The sequence below is a fragment of the Phoenix dactylifera genome, chromosome 9 (assembly GCF_051530095.1).
Source record: "Phoenix dactylifera cultivar Ajwa chromosome 9, Ajwa_hap1_PhDact_Kaust_v1.1, whole genome shotgun sequence".
Lineage (NCBI taxonomy): Eukaryota > Viridiplantae > Streptophyta > Magnoliopsida > Arecales > Arecaceae > Phoenix > Phoenix dactylifera.
In genome coordinates this window covers 6,966,539-6,985,472 of record NC_143198.1, presented here as the reverse complement: position 1 = coordinate 6,985,472, position 18,934 = coordinate 6,966,539, and the positions used below count along the sequence as shown (strand labels likewise).

At 37.4% G+C, this 18,934-nt stretch overlaps 1 protein-coding gene across 2 annotated transcripts; it reads right to left on the bottom strand.

Moving 5' to 3' along the window:
* Positions 1–656: 656 nt before the first annotated feature.
* On the bottom strand, positions 657–17,861 carry LOC103710498 (S-adenosyl-L-methionine-dependent methyltransferases superfamily protein). 2 transcript variants are annotated; one of them, XM_017843626.5, is made up of 6 exons: positions 17,543–17,860; positions 9,427–9,490; positions 7,439–7,631; positions 7,127–7,200; positions 1,948–2,103; positions 657–1,264 (listed from the first exon to the last, which is right to left on the bottom strand). In XM_017843626.5, the coding sequence occupies exons 1-6, from the start codon at positions 17,775–17,777 to the stop codon at positions 1,141–1,143; spliced, it is 846 nt and encodes a 281-aa protein (XP_017699115.3). In that variant the 5' UTR covers positions 17,778–17,860; the 3' UTR covers positions 657–1,140. The 2 variants fall into 2 exon arrangements, with proteins under 2 accessions (XP_017699115.3, XP_089781407.1); XM_089925281.1 differs by lacking the exon at positions 9,427–9,490 and having other exon boundaries at positions 17,543–17,861.
* Positions 17,862–18,934: the final 1,073 nt, after the last annotated feature.

Here is an 18,934-nt window from a genome sequence, read left to right as displayed (position 1 = left end):
TTGCATTATTATTAAAATTTAGGGATTATGAATTTGTTAGCTCCCATGGAATTGATGGTTTGCTAAATAGGATTCCCCACATTACTCACTCTCGCAGGATGCACAAGTAACCAGCAGATAACTTATGCCAATGTCTAAGCATGGCCTTCATGATTTTGATGATCGAAGTGAATGAATTTATTTCCGATTAATGTTGATTGCAGGGCTGACCTTTGCTCTTGAAGATAATCAGGCATCACTGATCATAGGGGATGAGGTAGAATGCCATGCTGACAACGTTAATCCAAGTGTACCACCTCTTATACATTCGGCAGTATTGCAATATGATTGTTGTAACATGACTATGATGGAAACCCTTTGGAGGCTTCATACCTGTAAAGCCACGAAATGGAATAGCCTGTCTCAGGGCAAATCTCTTATAGCACATTCGCTAGCATAAATATGACTGATTTCCTGAGGACCACGTCGAAAAACAAAGACCAAAAAGGGACTTCCTGAGGACGAATAACTGTGATAACTTTGGGTTGCAATAGTGGTAACAATTTACACCTCAATTTCGGTTGTCCAACAACTTGAACTCCAAGCGGAAAGACACATTTGCAGATAGACCAATTTGTGGAAGAAATATACCAACAACACGCATCAATACTCAGATATTTTTAGTACGCGCTAAAGCGCCTAAAAAAGGCATTGTAAAACAGATTAGAGCTCATGTGATAAAATAATGTTACTGAGGTGCACCACATTTTGTAACATCAACCAGCAAAGAAAAGGAAGTTAGAATACTCCCACCAACATTTATCTTATCAAAAAGGCCATAAATGACCATAGAATGGAACCAGAACAGAACCTTTAAAAAGAGTTCTGAAAAACCCCCTGGAACCCCCAAAACTTACTGGACAGGGATAATGCTTGTGTAAACTTGCCTTAAGCTGGAGATATTTTTGAGTTTTCTGCAGGTCACAAGACTACTAACATCAGAAAATTGTAAGATACAAATTCCATATGGTTATACAACTTGACGAGTTCACATTCAGAAATGGGAACTAAGAAGGTGCTGCTGTGTTGCCCATCCAAAACTTTGACCAAAAGCTTCAAGCATTTTGATCTGCTGAGATGCAGGGCTTTTTTCAAGCAAGTTTATTTCTTCGATACGAGAACAAGAACAGGCCCAGATGGCCGATTGAGCATTTCAAACTTGCAGCTTACCCAAGATTCGACAGGCAAGCTAGATGTAAAAGATTGAATGGTTTCCAGTTCATCCCTGAGAAAAACAAAAAGGGATCAAAAGACCAAGGGGCAAGCACATATTCTTTTCATATAAAGCAATGCAAGTTTTGCATACACAGATTGGGATTCAGCTTATGCAACATAGCAGTGAAACAGCAAATTTGCAATCAATCAAACAATGGGAACTATGATGACAATACTAACAGAGAGACCCTGGTTCATGGCAAGTAGCTTAAGCTTACGAAAGATAGCAATGAAGCAGCAACTTGGCTACCAAACATGAAACGCATAGATACATAGTTGAGGTTTGTGAGGAATGACAAATGTTACAGCTGTCAAAACTAAATTGCTGATCTTCTCATTAATAATGATATATTACAATATCTTCACGAATTTCGAACTCTCAAGTAATTCGATATCTTAATGGATTGAAACAGATTTGTTATGATAGCCAGATCTGAGTGATTTTTCTTGGTCATTTGAGTCCAAGTTAGAAATTCAGTTATCAGGTTGTCAAGAAGCATTAGTTTTTCCTGACTGGTTGAATGAATCTTAATAGACTGAAATAGTTTTACTATGACTGTAAGAATTGAGGAATTTTTCTTGTTGCGTACTTCAGTCCAGGATTGAAACTTCAGTTTAACAGGTTGTCATGAAGCCTTTATTTTCAAAACTGGCAGGATAAATAAGAAAAACATCTAGGAAAGCGGAAGGTACCTTCCACCCGGATGCCCCACATAAGCCATGATGCTGATGAGTCCCCCCGACATCAGTAATCTACTAGCAGCACACAATGCCATTAGTGTTGTTCCTGGCATCGTAATTATTGTTTTGTCTCCACCCGGAAGATAGCCCAAGTTGAACGCTACAAGCCTGGGTAAAAAAGAAAAGATGCATATAAACCACTATACGCTTGAGCTACTCTAAATTTTATCCAAGCAAAACAATAAATATATAAGGGTTAAAATTTTTCTGCAGATCAAAGATAATATACATGATCCAGGAATTCTTTTTTGTTCAACTATTCTGAAATATAAAAACATTACCCGAAAATAAAGATATAAAGTAAAACAGAATTTGCATATATGTAGTGTTATTATATCATACAATATTAAATGTTAATGTACACATTACATCAAAACTCTTTGCATTATAATATTACTAATAATATTAAAAATACATATTATATTTTGTTAATGTAAAAAATTGTATGCTATATTTTGAATTTCTCATTTTCATGGAGGAGGTTCTTGTGAAATCATATTTTTTTAGTAAATTCCTTGAACTTTCTTTTGCTTAGTTGTAGATTCATGAGCTTGCTGAAGAATCCCTAGTCTAAAAATCTTTGAGCTTTGCAATTTACAATTTAAAGCTGCTCTAATAAATGTCTCTTTCAAAAAGTGACTATAGAGTTGTGAAAAGAAAGTTTGTGTATGGTTTGAGCTTTGTCACCCTTAAGTCCGAGCTTCTTCTCTTCAAATCAAATCGATCCAACTCGATTCATGCGATGAATGACATTGCATGCTTTTCAGGGAGAAATGACTCATCCATGAGGGTAAAACTTAATCAAGTGTTTAAAGAACCTGTCATAATTCTGAATAACTCCATTAAAGGAGTTAATGACAAGGAATTCCTATAATCTGGATAAGTTAGCTCAGATAGGGCTTGTACACTATCGTTACCTTTTTGATTTATGAATTTTTGCATATATGACCTTCAACAGGCCTTTTCTACTATAGTTTCCCCAACGAAAGTCAAATGTGCACACACCCTCTTGAAAGGTCATGCATGCATGTGCGTGCGCACGTATGCATGCACATACACACACACAACCTAGACAAGTCAACTCGGATAAGTTTTGTACTTATTTTTCTTCATGAAGGAATTTTTGCATATACACCCTTGAAGAAATCTTATTTTCTTATTGACCACTCTAAAAGTGAAACGTGCACACATACCCCTTGAAAAGTCACACACACATACACATAATGTCTTATTTACTTATATACCCCTCAAAAAGTGAAATGTGCATGCATCCTCCTTGAAAAGTTGCACATGCCCACATACACGCACATGACGAAGCGTATATATCCTTTTTTCATTTAGGAATTTTTGCTTATAATCCCTTAAAGAGGTTTTATTTGTTTATTTACCCCTCCAAAAGTGAAATGTGCATACATATCCCTTGAAAAGTTACACATATACAAGCAGACATCATGGTTATTTTTTTCACAATAAGCCTCATAATGGTTATTTTTTGATCTTAGAATTTTTAGATATATACCGTTCAAGAATTCTTATTTACCCCACAAAAGTGAATTGTGCATACACAGATCTGCACACGTGACACACCCCATCTGCAATTTTATATGACCATCAGAAATCTAAAATTTGAAAAGTAATCTTGCCAAATTATGTTTCCATTTTGTCCATTTCAGGGATTTTAGCAATATAAATTCTCCAAATGTTGCTTAATTGCTTGTTTATCCATCAAAATATGAAAAAGTACATGTATAACATTGGTATGACATTTCAAGCCCCTTAAAATATTTTAAACTCACATATAATATCGAGCAAGATTTTCGATGGACAAGTTCAGCCCAAAAAAATCAAGATTAAAATGTCAAAAGACATTGCAACATAACATTATGGGTATACATGTAAAATTCAAACTTTTGAAGGGGTATATTTATACACTTCCAACTATTCAAAGTGTAAATAAACAAATAGACTTTCGAGGGGCAAATATGCAAAAGGCAATTTTATTATTGTAGTACAATTACAATATCAGAAATTTTGCTTATGAAAGCTAGTTTTATTAATTTCAAATTTGATAGCTCTGTTCCTTTTTGCAAGAACGGGGTGTTTCCTTTGTTGTACTAGCATACTCATCAATGTTCCTGGCTAGATCTGTGCAAACCAGGCCCACCTGCGGACTCAACTTAGCCCAATCTAATTTTTGTGGGGCTAAGGACTTTGGCACATAGGTCAAGCCAGGCTTTGGATTTCCAGACCCGATTGAAATCAGACTGGGTTCAAGCTTGCCCATTTTTAACTTAGCCTAGTTCGAAGCAACCGGAAACTTTTAATATGTCAAATTTTAAATCAAAATGATACTACATATTTTAGAAAAATAAAAAGAAAAAGAAAAGAAGAGGAAAGATATAGAAACCCTAAAATATCTCCTTTCCTCTCACACCTCCCCCCTCCTCTTTCCCTCCACCCTTGTCCCTATCTTCTACTCCCTCTCTCGCCCCCCTTCCAACCATGGCCTCCCTCCTCATCCTCCTCTCGCCTCCAAGACCCTTGGTCAGCCCTCTCTCCATCTTATTATCTCCTCTCTCTCACCCTCCCCCCCCCCCCCCCCACCAAGCAGGCAGCCACCCTCCTCTTTCTCCTCCCTTACCTAGGCCACAAGCTAGAACCACCAACATGGGCACCACATCCTCCTCGTTAAAGTCACGGCATTGCCCCCATTCTCCACACCTCCTCCCTAATGTGGCCGAAGCATCAGGAGCTTCACTCTCTCACCTTGCAAACATGGTTGGGCGTGGGTCGATTCAGGTTGGGCTCGAGCATATCCACTTACTATCGAGCCAAGCTCGAGCTACGACTTTTAGACTTGAGGTTGGACTAAGCCAGACCCAAGCCTAAGTTCTTTCTCTTAATACGAACCTTAGTCTGGTCCAAACCTAGCCCAACCCAACAAATGCGCAAGCCTACTCCTAGTTCACTAGTAAGAAAATTTTAAACATATATCCAAAATTTGTTCAAACAACATCCAAAACTTATACATTTTTTAAAAAAAATATTTAGTTAAAATTCTAATGTCAGCTTTGCACAAATTCGTGCAATAGACTTTAGAACAAGGACGGCAGAACCATCCTGAACCACCCGGTTCGGGGCGTCCCGAGCCGTACCGACGGCGGATCGAGACGGTTCCAGCAAAGAAACCGAAATGCCATCGCCGGAGGGGGAGAACAAGAGGAAAGAAAAGAAAAGAGAGCGAGCGGGGGAAAGAGGGAGAGGAAGGGAGGCCGGCGAAGGCCCCCTGCATGTCGGACTTCATTTAAAAATTGGAAACTTTTTTAGCGGCCGAATTTCTGTTTCGTTTGCTTCACTTAAAAATCACAAAATGTTTTAGCGGTCGAACCTCAATTTCAAACAGAATAGGGATCCGGTCGTGGCCTCCGCCACTTGCACCAATGCCGGTCTCCGCCGGCCTCCTCTCTATCTCCCCCTTCTCTCTTTCTCTCTCTCCCACGGTCTCTAGGTCAGTACAGGCTCGCTATAGCGCAGGCCCGTACCGACTCGTGCTGCTGGACAACCGGTACGGTGCCCGGTATCGACATAGCAGACCGTGCTTTAGAACCTTGCAACTTTTGCTATAGGAATGCCCACTTGGCCCCTATAACACTAGCATACTGGCCCACACTTCGACATAGTTCTACAACAGAGTAGGCACAAACTTTGAAAATCAGTTGCATAAATTTACAAAAAGTTGACTTTGAAATTTCAATAAGAAAATATGCAAGTTTTTGACATTGCACAGATTTGAATAACATAGGGAATGTTCTAGTAGCAAAAGAAATGTCTCAAAACGCTATAGATAGTGACGTTAGTTGTATTTTTTTCATCGGTCCTTCAAATTTCTTTGATTATCTTTATATTTCTCCAAGAGCACTAGTTACTCCCCACATGATCGATGAAGGTCATTGTAAGTCCATGTTAGTTCTAGATTGCAATACCTAGTTCACAATCCTCCCCTTATATCAATTCTCTACCATTCACCACAAATCCCATAGAACAATGCATAGTGCTATCTTTGGAAATAAGTCCACTTGAATATGTTAAAAAGTCTACGTACCCAGAAGATATGCTATTAATTTAACATGGTCTAACAAAGTTCACCGTCCCGATACCGGACCTCAGCCCTTACAGCGCTAACTGAAAAGCCATTTAGAAAGCTTTCACGTCTCCCTAAGAAAGGTCTAAAGGTACCGGTACCATCCTATTACAGTGTTGGTATATGGTACAGTACGAGATGGCGAGGTATACCAAGTGTCCGTACAATACAAGATTTGCATCAGAATATCTAATGATAGGACATCCTCATGTTCTAATCCAGGTGCTAACAATTTGGACTAGAATGAGACTAATATTTTAAAATGCAATGCATGCAGCTGCATATGTGGATGCAGTTCCTTGATCTCATCACATTCCCTATATGCGGTCGAGATGCATATGGGCTGAAAAGAAAAGGGGCAAGTTCAGACTGGTTGTTGGGTTTGATGTGGGTTACGAGCAGGCTAGATACAAGTACTGTCAACGATGATAATATGTTAATTATATTATAGATTATTGCTATTAGGCTTTAAGGACTAAGTTGCAACTAGTAATTATTAGTTGTTATTTGTAATTAATATTGTTATGGGCTATTATTGTTGTTTTATTATATTAATATATTTCTTATTTTAAATATAAAAGAAATAAGTGCATATGCACCTGCAAATGCGGTCTAGATATTGCATATGCTTTACGAGCACCGCTTGCACATCACAGCAGCATTTCAGAGCACCAAGCAAGGCAATTCATTTTTAAGAAGCTAAGAAGTGTCATGCTATGTCCAAGCATGGAAAAGTGTCATCACTTCATTATTTCTAAAAGGTGAAGCGTCGAAGAGTTCGTCTACAAGGTAGCATGGGAGACCAACAATAGGAGGCCATCCTTGACTTTAGCAAGGGTTAGAATCTCCACATATCATTGGCTTTTTATATGCTTCTATACAATACCACAAATCATGAGAGGCTTGACAGCACTATCCTAGAACATAAATACATTGGTGCACGCTAAAGTGATGATAAGCAAGATTCATGAACTTGAGTGTTGAGAGTACCTAATCAGGGTATCTTTTGGGATAACATCCTCCATCCTGCTATGACAAAGTGAGAAGAGCTTAACTAGTTTCCTCTACAACAAAGCACAATTAAGAGTTATTTGAAGCTTAAAGCCAAGTCAGTATTAATGAGCAGCCAACTCCAAACTATAACAGAGGGTAAATTCAAGAGTTTGGAGCAATGACTGAAAAAGAGAAAAAGTTAATCTCCGAATGCAACAATTGTAAAACTACCAAGCCTGCAGGAAGATTCACATTGGCCAATATGACACAAAGGCTAAATATTTCACATAATTGTTGTCATTTACGTACCTCATTTCTATCAACTGATTTCTCCAATAAAGATGACGTGTTCTCTAATGCAGAGTTCTGAATGTCCATTCCATAAATACATCCCCTGCCTGATTCATCAGCTACCATCTTAAGCAATGCCAACGTATCATGCCCATTGCCACAAGTAGCATCAACCACTGTATCTCCTTTTTGAATGATATTCTTCCAGACACTTATGCTCAGTAAATAAAAACAAAAGCAGAATAAACATATCAGCACCTAAAAACCAAGTATTTTTGATGTTATGATAACATTGAAGCACTTGTTTATGACTTGACTTCTAAGTTATATGCAAACCCAAAACCTAATTAGAACAGAAACAACAATACCTACAGGGAAAAAAGAGAACGAAAACACTAGTTATGTTATAAAAAAAAGGATATCAGAAAGTAACAGTTAAAAGCATGTTCAGAGAAACAAACATTACAATTTCCTTTCTGAAAAAGCATAAGAACTGCTAGGAAGCTCAGAAATGTTGTCTTTTTGTAAAATTAACTAAGGTGTGGTTTCGAGCCATCAAAACTTAGGTGTAGTTTTGAAATATTTCGATAATGGATATGTAAAAGTATGATGCTAATATTTTATTTCATTTTGCCCCTGAAGCTGCAGAGTCAAGCATCATGGTTTGTAGGACATTGCTTGGACCAATTTTTGATGCAAAAGATCCGTGAGTACAGGTGTAGAGCATGCTGAATCTGAAGATTAAAATTAAATGACCAGTCAAGTTTTCTCCAATTATGAGGCCCAATAAAATGGACTTGGTCAGAAAATTTTTCAGGCTACCACACTCAATTGCCACCGTTGTGCTTACTCTGTTAAAATTAAATATATTAAAGCAAATAAGCTTCACCAGTAACAAAATAATTAACTGATTACGCAAAGAAGTCCATAATATTCTTTTTCTGAATAATAAAAATTTAAAACTAGAGGAAAAGTGTGGAAAAATATAGATGTTTACTAGTCTTCCTAGTCCCATTATCTAGGTGATTAGATTTTCTGTTACCTAAAAGGCAAGCAATGTTCCTATCAAACCATGAAAGTCATTAAGTCTAGAAAGAATGATGCACCTCCAAAATTAACAAGACCTTGCATGTATCCTATTTAATGGCTTGCGGAACAACACTCCTGAAACTTTATTCATCTTTCTCGGGTGAATTGGGGTCTGAGTCATTACTGAGGTTTCCACATTACTAAATACTAATTGCCAGGGAAGAAAGCTTCATAGAAAAATAACTCTATATGTAAACAAAATGAAGAATTACAAAAGACCTATTCCCCATCAGTCCAACACTTCTAATCAATTGTGGGACTCATCTCAAGAAGGCTTTTCCCAGTTGAGACACTTGTTAAGACCAAAGGCCTCTGCAATTTATTCTGTATGGCCCATAAGTTATGTGCATTTAATTTTCAATTATAGGATCTCTACATCAGCAAAAAAGAATAAATATTATTAAAGGATCAAAAAATGAAATTATAACTGTCCTACTATCTCCAAATTTTTTACTTGTTATAGATATATTCTCTCTCTCTACCCCTATTCTTTATTTATGGTCTCAACAGGGCATGAGAAAATATCAGATAATCTTGGGAGTTCAAACCATCAACATTTTTCCCCATCTTTCCAAAACCTAACATTATTATACTCTCACACCATACCCAAAATAATCTTAAAAAATTATTTACTTTGTTTATATCCTTCTGAAAGTGGAAACGGTGGGAATGAATTACACCCTTCATTTCTTCTCATGCAGCACCTTTGGCCATCCTTACACACAAATGACTTGAGTTGGGACTACCAAAAAAATCCCAAACAAGTTCATGCCCTAGTTGAGTTTTTCTTCCCCTTATTGCAAGAAAAGAAGCTAATAGAGAAGCTTAAACAGAGAAATTATTTGAGCACTTTCTGTAAATCTATAAGAAATTGAAAATGAAAAATAGAAAAAGACATACGGATGGCCTATACCTACGAGTGAGCTACCTCCGTCACTTTTCTCTTGCCAGTGATAAAGCCCATCAAAGCATCCTCTATACCTAAACATTTAGAAAAGAAAAGGTAACAATGTCAAAATTTAAATAGAGACAGAGAGAGAAAGAGAGAGCAAATAAACAAACATATATAACCACAAGGATCCAAGAGAACTCCGAAGTAATTTTTTGTTTGATGACCTTGCAAACACATGTTCCAGTCAATCTACAAACAGATTCCACATATCCATGTTTTGTCAATAACATCTCCAAAACCTTGCCCTTCTCCAAAACTGGCCCCTATCTTCCCCATTTTTCCCCAATTTCTTAATATTTTGCCTTTCTAGTAAAATCTTAAACTGCCATGAATCATGGCATTGGCCATTCTGAAACCCAAAATTTGAAGTTTCGGCTAAAACTAATCCATTACAACCAAGACCAGTCCGAAGATAATTGAAATATTCAGCCTTGTCCGAGTTTCAACAGTTTCAGCTGAAACTGACAAACTGATATTTTTTTAATATTTGTAATTAACAAATATAAGTTCAATTTTTTCTATGATTTCTAGAATTTATTAGTACCATTCAATCCCATATTTGTCCAAGGCTTTAATGATCTAAATTTATGTTATTTTTTGCTAAGCTTTGTTATAGCGGGCAAGATACAATTTTCATGTGTGTCATTACTAGATAAAAAACATGGTGCATTCCTATGGTTTGCTTTTTCTACTTAACTGGGTTTTCTTTTCTCTTCTTTCAGAAAAAAATGATATATTAAGATGAAATAGTGAAATAAAACAGGTTTTTTAGACTGATTGATTTTTTCTTACTTAAATGAATTGTGAAAGTGGAATATAACAAAACTTGTCAAATGGTTTTTCGCTTGCTTAGATGAGTAATTAAAATGAAATAAAAAAATATGCTTAGAAAAAGTTTGGTTAAATGTAAAAATTAGAGTGAATATGGGAAATTGTTAAGATAGAAGATATTTTTTTAAAAAAAAAGAAAAAGTGTCAAATAATTATAAAAATTAGAAAAAAGCATCAACATATTTAATGCATTAAGCTTTAAAAAAGTTTAATTCAACATAAAACTACCTAAATTATACAAATTATGATCCTAAATAACTCAAAACAAAAATGAAATGATGCGAAGTAACTTTTATTGATTTTTCTTTTTTTTTTTTTTTTGGATTTTCTGACTTTTTTGACTGAAACTCTATCTAGATGATTGAAGCCGAAATTGACACTGAGTTTAGAACCTACTAAAACATTTGTTTTCTCCCTTCTCATTGTCCCATAACATGCGTCTTTTCCCCTTCATCTCATTATGTCTCTTTTTAAGGAAGAATGTGGAAGACCAAATGTGAAGTCTTGTGAAAATTTATCTTGCTAACAAGTTTTCTATGTAGAAGACCAAATGCGAAGTCCTGTGAAAATTTATCTTACTAACAAGTTTTCTAGGAGTCTTTCATTTGTATAGTTTTGCTTATCTTACAATATATTGGATGCATTTTTTTCCCTTCTTAAGAGTGGTTGGTCCAAGTCTATTTTTATGTCAACATTTTTCAGTAACAAAAGGAATTTGCATGGACATTTTACTATTGTTTGGTATTATTGTCGGGCCTATAAGCAAACAAAATAAACAAACTAAGCCCAAGTTTTGGATGATCAAGTTTGATATTGACAAAATCTGATCCAATTCGCTTATAATATGTGATATTGCATAGTAATACAAAAACTTGATCAGTCCTGGTCACCCCCCCCCCCTCCTTTTCTCAAAATGAACCAAGAGTTCTTCCTACGTGCCTGATACCGGCTTACCCTGGCCTCCTCTATTGCTGATTCTTCATCCCTGGTTACAACCCATCAACCACCTCAAACCACTAGCCACGTCTCCTCACTACAAGTCCCTATCTTTTTCCCTTTCTCCTAATACTCTCCCTATCTTTCTCCTTCACTTCCTTTTTTTTCCAGCCACCACCACCTTATAGAGCCATGTCCCTTTGCTACTAACCCCAACCAAGCCATCAGCCTCCTATGCCCTGACCCACCTTTAATCCCTCCCATGCCCTCTCACCCCAACTCCTTGGATCTTTGGTATGCTCTCTCCTCCCTCCTTTCTTGTTATCAATTTATTTTCAGTTATTTCTGTCAACTTCTATCATTGTCAACCTATCAGATCGGGTTTGGTTGAGTTTGCTAATAAATGGATGTAGAAAGACCTTGATCCAACATGAACTCTAGCCATTAACAATCAATCAGCTATAATTATTGTAGCACCTTTCATGAATGATTTTGTATGAAGTGACTACATAAACTAATGATGTTGTGTTACTTAATTATCTAATATTATCACATTGTAAATTATAAAATTCCAAAGTTTTGGTGAATTCTTCTTTTTTTTCAAAATTTGAATATTCTCCCCATGCAATTATTTCTTATTCACGAAAGTGCTATTATGTTAGGCCATTTGAGACAGGCTTAATATAACATACTATAGTTAGGAGCTATTTTTCTTTTTTTCCAAAGAAAACAATCTTTTATCCACAAAAAAAAAATTCAATCCATTTTGGTATTACTAAAACATACTAAACTAACAGAGAATTTATCATGCTAGTAAGTGACATATTTAAGAAGGAAATAAGGCATCCATCTGCAATTAGAAGGCTCGAAGCATATATTTTAGCATTTAGAAACCTTAATTCAGGATAACAAAAATAAAGTTTGTAGCTCAAGTTGCTGACCTCCATCTTTGAAATAAAAGTGTGCATGTCAAAGGCTTATATTGGAATACAAGTGTTCATGGAGTCAAATTGCAAACTTCATTTATCTCACTTAGGCCTTTATTATGCTCTTCAAGAATGTACTCAACAATAACGATAATGATGACAACAATGTATAGCTTAAATTAAAAAAGAATGTCATGCTTTAATTTTGCAAATCCAATTGTGTCTTGCTTCGATGCGGAACTCATCTCCCCATGGTCGACGGAACCATCCCGAACCGTACCGGTCGCTTACCGGGACGGTTCAAGCAACCAAACCGAGACACCGTCGCCGGAGGAGGAGAAGAAAGAAAAAAAGGAAAAGAAAGAGAGCAAAGGAGGGAGGAAGAGGGAGAGGAAGGAAAAGAGGCCAGATCGAGGCCGGCTGGCAGAGGCCAGGGAGCCTCTGCGTGGAGGTGGAGGCCGGAGAGAGCGAAGGCGGCACTCCACCTCCGGTCCCTTGTTTCGTTCGAAACAGGAGCCGGAGGAGCCCCTTTTATTTTTGTTGATTTTAAGTTGAAGTCGGCAAACCCATTGCCGACTTCACTTAATTTTTTTTAATATTTTTTTTAAGTTTGCGATATTTAAGTGAAGTCGGCAAATAATTTGCCTTATTTGCCGACTTCACTTAAAAATCGTGAACTTTTTTAGCGGTCAGACCTCTGTTTTGAATGAAATAGGGACCCAACCGCGGCCTCCGCCTCCTACCCAGGCACCGGCCTCCACTCTCCCTCCCTCTCTCCCCCTTCTCTCTCTCTTTTCCTCTCTCCCATTCGCTCTCTTTCTTGCCTCCTCTTCTATGTCGGTATAAGTCTGGCACGGCACGGCATGGCGCAAGCCCATACCGACTCGTGCCGTCAGGCAACCGGTACGGTGCCCGGTACTAGCACAGCAGACTGTGCATCTCCCCCTCTGTAACTCTCACATAGACTACATCAACTTGCAAATGTACTTGCTCCCATCTTCCTCTTTCACTGTCTCTCTTCTCCATCTTTATTCGTAGGGATGTCAATGGGGCAGATTCAGTGCAATAAGTGAAAAAACCGAAACCAAAATCAAAATTCACTAACAGCTTCCGAAATCGAAACTGAAACCAATGGTTTTTGAAATAAAAAATTATAACCGCCACCAAAAAAGAACCGTAAAACCGAAACCAAAGCTGAAAAACCGAAAATCGTTTAACTTTTCTTATTCATTTTGAAAATTTTCACATATAAATAACCAAATTAAAGATATCATCCATAATTTTGATAATATGATTCATACCAACTCATCTAATAAATATAACCGAACATAATAACATAGCCATCCAACAAACTCAATAATTCAAAAATAATAATAAGACCATCCAACAAACACAATAATCCAAGTTAAAAACAAGTCCAACTACCTCAAAGAAAACATAATAATAAACTTTCCAATACAAGTGAATTTTGATGCACAATCCAACTCTCCATTTTGTCTTCACCAATCAACGAATATATTATGCCTAAGAAAAGAAAAAAACACGAAAAACAAGCTCAGTTAATAATTTATCTAATGGACGGTCCAAATTGAGTGTGAGAGAGGGCTTAAAGTATCAAATGGCCATTCTCATAAAGTTAGTAATTTTGATTCATACTAAATATAAAAGGTATTAAGGATATTAAATATTGGGTATGTTTGGTTTCAGGCTAGGCTTTAGGTACGATGACAGATTCAGTGTTGGGTTCGATTTTGGACCAAGGAATCACCAAAATCATAACCAAAATAATTTTTCATTTTCAGTATTGGGTTCGATTATGGATCGGGGAATCACCAAAATCGTAACTGAAATGATTTTTCATTTTTAAAACCATCACCAAAACCATCCCTATTTAATTTCAATTAAAACCACCTCGTTCGGTTCAGGGATTAGTTAAATACTCAGATACCTGTCCCTGTTGACATCCCTATTCATTCTCCCTCTCTGACTCTCCTCTCTCCAAATCCTTCTCCTTCCTCTCTCTAGCTCCTCTAGGGATGTCAACAGGGCCCGTTACCCAAATAATTTACCCATCCCTGAACCGAATGAAATGATTTTAACTGAAATTAAATGGGGATGGTTTCAGTGATGGGTTTAAAAATTAAAAACCCATCCCCACTGACATTCCTATTCATTCTCCCTCTCTCCAACTCTCCTCTCTCCAATTGCTTCTCCTTCCTCTCGCTAGCTCCTCTAGGGATGTCAACAAGGACCAATACCTAAATATTTTACTTGTCCCCAAACCAAACAGCGCAGTTTTAATCAAAATTAAATAGGAATTGTTGCAGTGATTGGTTTAAAAATTAAAAACTATTGGGTTTTGGTTTCAATTACGATTTTGGTAATTCTCCGACCCGAAACCGAACCCAACACCAAACCTGAAATTGAACATACCCGATATTTAACACCATTTATATTTAGTTTAAATCCAAATTACTAACTCTATAAGAATGACCATCAAATAATCCTAGCCCCCTATCCCATTCAATTTGAACCGTTCATTAAATAAATTATTAATTGAGCTTGTTTTTCTAGTATTTTTTTCCTTTTCTTATGCATAATATGTTCGTGGATTGGTGAAAGCAAAATGAAGAATTGGATTGTTCATCAAAATTAACTTGCATTGAAAACTTTATCATTATGTTTTCTTTGATGTAGTTGGATTTGTTTTTAACTTGGATTATTGTGTTTGTTGAATGCTTGTATTATTATTTTTGAATTATTGAGTTTGTTGGATGGTTATATTATGATTTTTGGTTATATTTATTAAATAAGTTGGTATGAATTATATTATAGAAATTATGGATGATATCTATAATTTGGTTATTTACATATGAAAATTTTGAAATAAAAAAAAAATTAAACGATTTTCAGTTTTTTGGTTTTGTGGGTTTTTTCGGTGGGTTATAGTTTTCTATTTCAAAAACCATTCGATTTGGTTTCGACTTTGAAGGATAGTAGTGGATTTCAGTTTCGATTTTGATTTTTTCACTAACTGCACTGAATCCGCCCTATTGATATCCCTAAGCTCCTCTCCTCGCTCTGCTACACCATGGGACTCACATCCATCTCACTATTACCACCAGCGATTGCCGAACTAATCCCAACCAAATGGTTTGGCCTGTATTGACTGAACTGACGCCAAGTTAGAACGGTTGAGAGGGTCGGATCGATTCAGTTATAAAACCTCTCCTCCACCCTCAGTTGGTTATAAAACCCCTCCACTCTCAGTTCGATGTCTTCAATCGCACTCCCCCTCCCGTTTGTGATGGTTAGAGAGCACCCCTACTCCCCATCTCCAATTCGAGGGTTTCGATGGTTCAAGGTTGTCGAATGCTACTCACTCCCTCCTCGATTGCCACCAGTAAGCACGCTCCCTCTCTCTCTCTCTCTCGCTCCGCTAGGGTTAGGGTTAGGGTTAGGCTTTAGCCCTTGGCCCTCTGCTTCTTTGTCTAGTCACCCACTCCTCCCCTTTCCCGGTAAGCCTCCCCCTTTTCTCCCTCCCTCCCCCTCTCCCTTCCCCCCTCTCCCTTTCCCTCCCTCTCTCTCCATCTCTTCTTTTCTCTCTCTCCCCCTTTCTCTCCCTATTTTTGGCATGCCTCAGAACAACATGTATGAATCTGTGCCGTACCAAACTAGCCAGTACGACCTCTGGTACAGGTTTGATGAATTTTGATTGCCACATTTGATTTTATTGTTACAATGATGAAGATAGTTGTTAATTTTTCCTTTTAAAGAGAGAATAAAGGGAAAGCACCTATCTTGCTTAAAACACTAAGAAACTAAGACCAACCACGGACTTGGAGTACCTCAAGTAGTGACCTCATACAAATGCATGAGGAACTACATCATATAAGGAGGCAATCTACAATCACAAACATAACTAAGGAATTTCTATCCAAAAAAAGATAGGAATAAGTTTTTTTAAAAAAAAAAACATAAACCAGCATGCGTGGAGGCCCAAAAACAGAGCCTCCCCAACACCATGACGAAAAATTTTGCACATTAATATAGTATACATACACATAATAGCAAGAGATAAAATCCAAAATCAGAGAAAATAATATCAATCCTTCCACAGCAAGTCATGGTCAAACCATCAGAGTTAGAAAGTTAAAATTCTTTGAAAACTTCAAAAGATTGTATTGGTTTTAGGTATTGGTTGGAAACAATATGGCTTGCATGCCCCCCCCCCCCCCCCCACCAAAAAAAAAAAAAGCACTATGATACAACTTCATTCCAAGATGGGAAGGAAAAAGAGTGTTGCAGGGAGTGTTAGGTGGGCTAGGTTTTTTATGAAGAGATAGAAGCAAGCAAGGAGAGAGCAAGAGAGGGGAAAGGACAAAGAGACTGTGACTTTCTCTATGAGAGAGAAAGTGACAGTGGAGATTGCACTCAAGGTTATATTTGGAATAGGAAAACATTTTTTACTAGGAAAATGAGGGGGTCCAGCCTCCCCAGAACCATGATGATTCTTAATTAGCTTCATCCAATAGGGGGGTTGCGAAGCCAGTGTGGTGAAGTTAGGCATGGCTTACATGCTTTTCTCATTCAGTGAAATTAATACATATATATACACATACAGTCAAATTATAGACTAATTCATGCAAAAACAAGCACAGAAATTACATATAATAAGAAAAAAGAATGGTAACACCATCACTAGAATTTCTCTTCTCGTAAGAAAAGAAACTATAAACATGAACACAAAACAATCCAACCTCTTTGCAATAAAAGGGCGAAATACATTCAACTAAATCCAGTACTGCACCAAAGCAAATATTCCCAGATGCAAGACTCCATGTAGTGGACCTCTCAGAAATATAAATATCACAAAGAATTTCATACGACATTCTCGGATTCCACATCATTTACACTTTCTTGAAGGGGCGGGAGGGAGAGAGGAAGGAAGGGAGAGAGAGGGGGAGGAATACGGTGAAATGAGAAGGGTGTGGGCCGCATACTGAAACGGTAGAATATCAGAGCCTGATTGGGTAACTGGCGTGATAATGAAAAACAAACTAATCATAAGAAAGAGAGCAGTGCAATTATATTCTGATTGGAAAAATGATCTCAATGATCGTTAAGCTAAAAGTGATTGCGGCGCCGGGATAAAATGAATTAAATTCAGCAATTAATTGCCAGTTTCAGAATTTAAACTAAGATCGGCAAAAACAAAATCAGTTCAAACAGGTTCATTCAGGCATTTGGTTTGCCGGTTCTAAACTTTGCCACCTTCAATTTGTAAATGATAAAAAAAATCTAAGATAATAGTGGCAATTTTAAGAAAAAAACTGCATTATTCGTCGATATAATGTTTAAAAGCGCGAAAAAGGATGTATATGTTACCACTTATGGGGCACGATTTGTCGGCCGATGCCATTGAGGGACTCGCACATCCAACGGCACTGCTCCGGGCTACTCCTGCCAAGCTCGTCGAGATCTGGGACTTGAGAAGGATTCTTCGACGAGGAGGAGAGCGACGAGACAGAGAAGGAATTATCCGGAAGGGAGGCGATATTAGGGTTAGGGTTTCCATGAGATTACGAAGGGAGGGAAGTCGCAGGGACGACAGGCCCATCATCTCCCTTGGCGGAGGAAGATAAGAATGGAACCATTGGTTCTATGCGCGAGCAGACCTCCGCACGTGCGTACAAAAAAAAAAAAAAAACATTAGGCAGACACTGTACGTGACAACTATTTTATGAATAAGAATGTCAATTTACTCCATCCTTGGGAACTTGGTCCAAACTTAGTTGTCTGGATTTTATTTGATCCATCTAAACTTGATCTTGATTCCAAAACCCACAGTTGATCCACAGTAGCTGCGAGTAATGGTCAAACTAGTCCCAAACCCAACCCAAATGTATATAACTCCACTAATTCTCTCTCCACCTTTTCTCCTAATCACTTCACTCGGTCACTCCATAACCCTCATCGTCCCGGTTATCTCCTATCTTTCCAATTCCAAACTCTAGCCATAGTGCCTCACCCACTCTCCTCCTTAATTTCCAATTCCAAACTCTAGCCATAGTGCATCACCCACTCTCCTCCTTAAGTTGATCGAATGCTAAACAATCTGTCACTTCTCATATATACTTATATTTTTTTACTTGTTTGATTTGTATAAAAAAATTATCATTTTATTTGTCCTGATGGGACACACTCTCCTCCTTAACTAAGATCCGTCACTTCTCGCTCTACCTAATTCTACCTGCCCCATCCCATCCTAAGATGGGTATAGAGTCGGTATGAGTACATAATTTCTAATTGCTAGATAAGTACAGGTAGTAGCCTACCCAACTAATACCTAACTTGTGGCCATCCCCATTTATGAGTACCACTATTGCCTGACAATGACCCTTTCATTTCAAAGTTTCAAATAAGGTGTTATCTCGTTATAATGCCCCCCATTAAAACTATTGTTAATCATTATAATGATTATAATAGTCATTATTTATCTCTAGTTGGGATAGTAGAACCAATGAAAAGGATACGTGGTGCGTCTTTCGTGCGTATAGGCAAGAGAAAGCTACCTACATGAGTAGGTTTAGCCTTGGGTTTTTGTAACTCAAACTTGCCGATATTTTTTTAGAAGTGTCAAAAAAAAAAAATTTTGGTGCCTAAACTTTACGGTGCTTTTAGAAAGCATCGAAAGTAAATGATGCTCTGAAGCATCATTAAGTAAAACTTGATTGGTAATATATTTTAGTACCATTTCTTGGTGACGCCTAAAAGTAT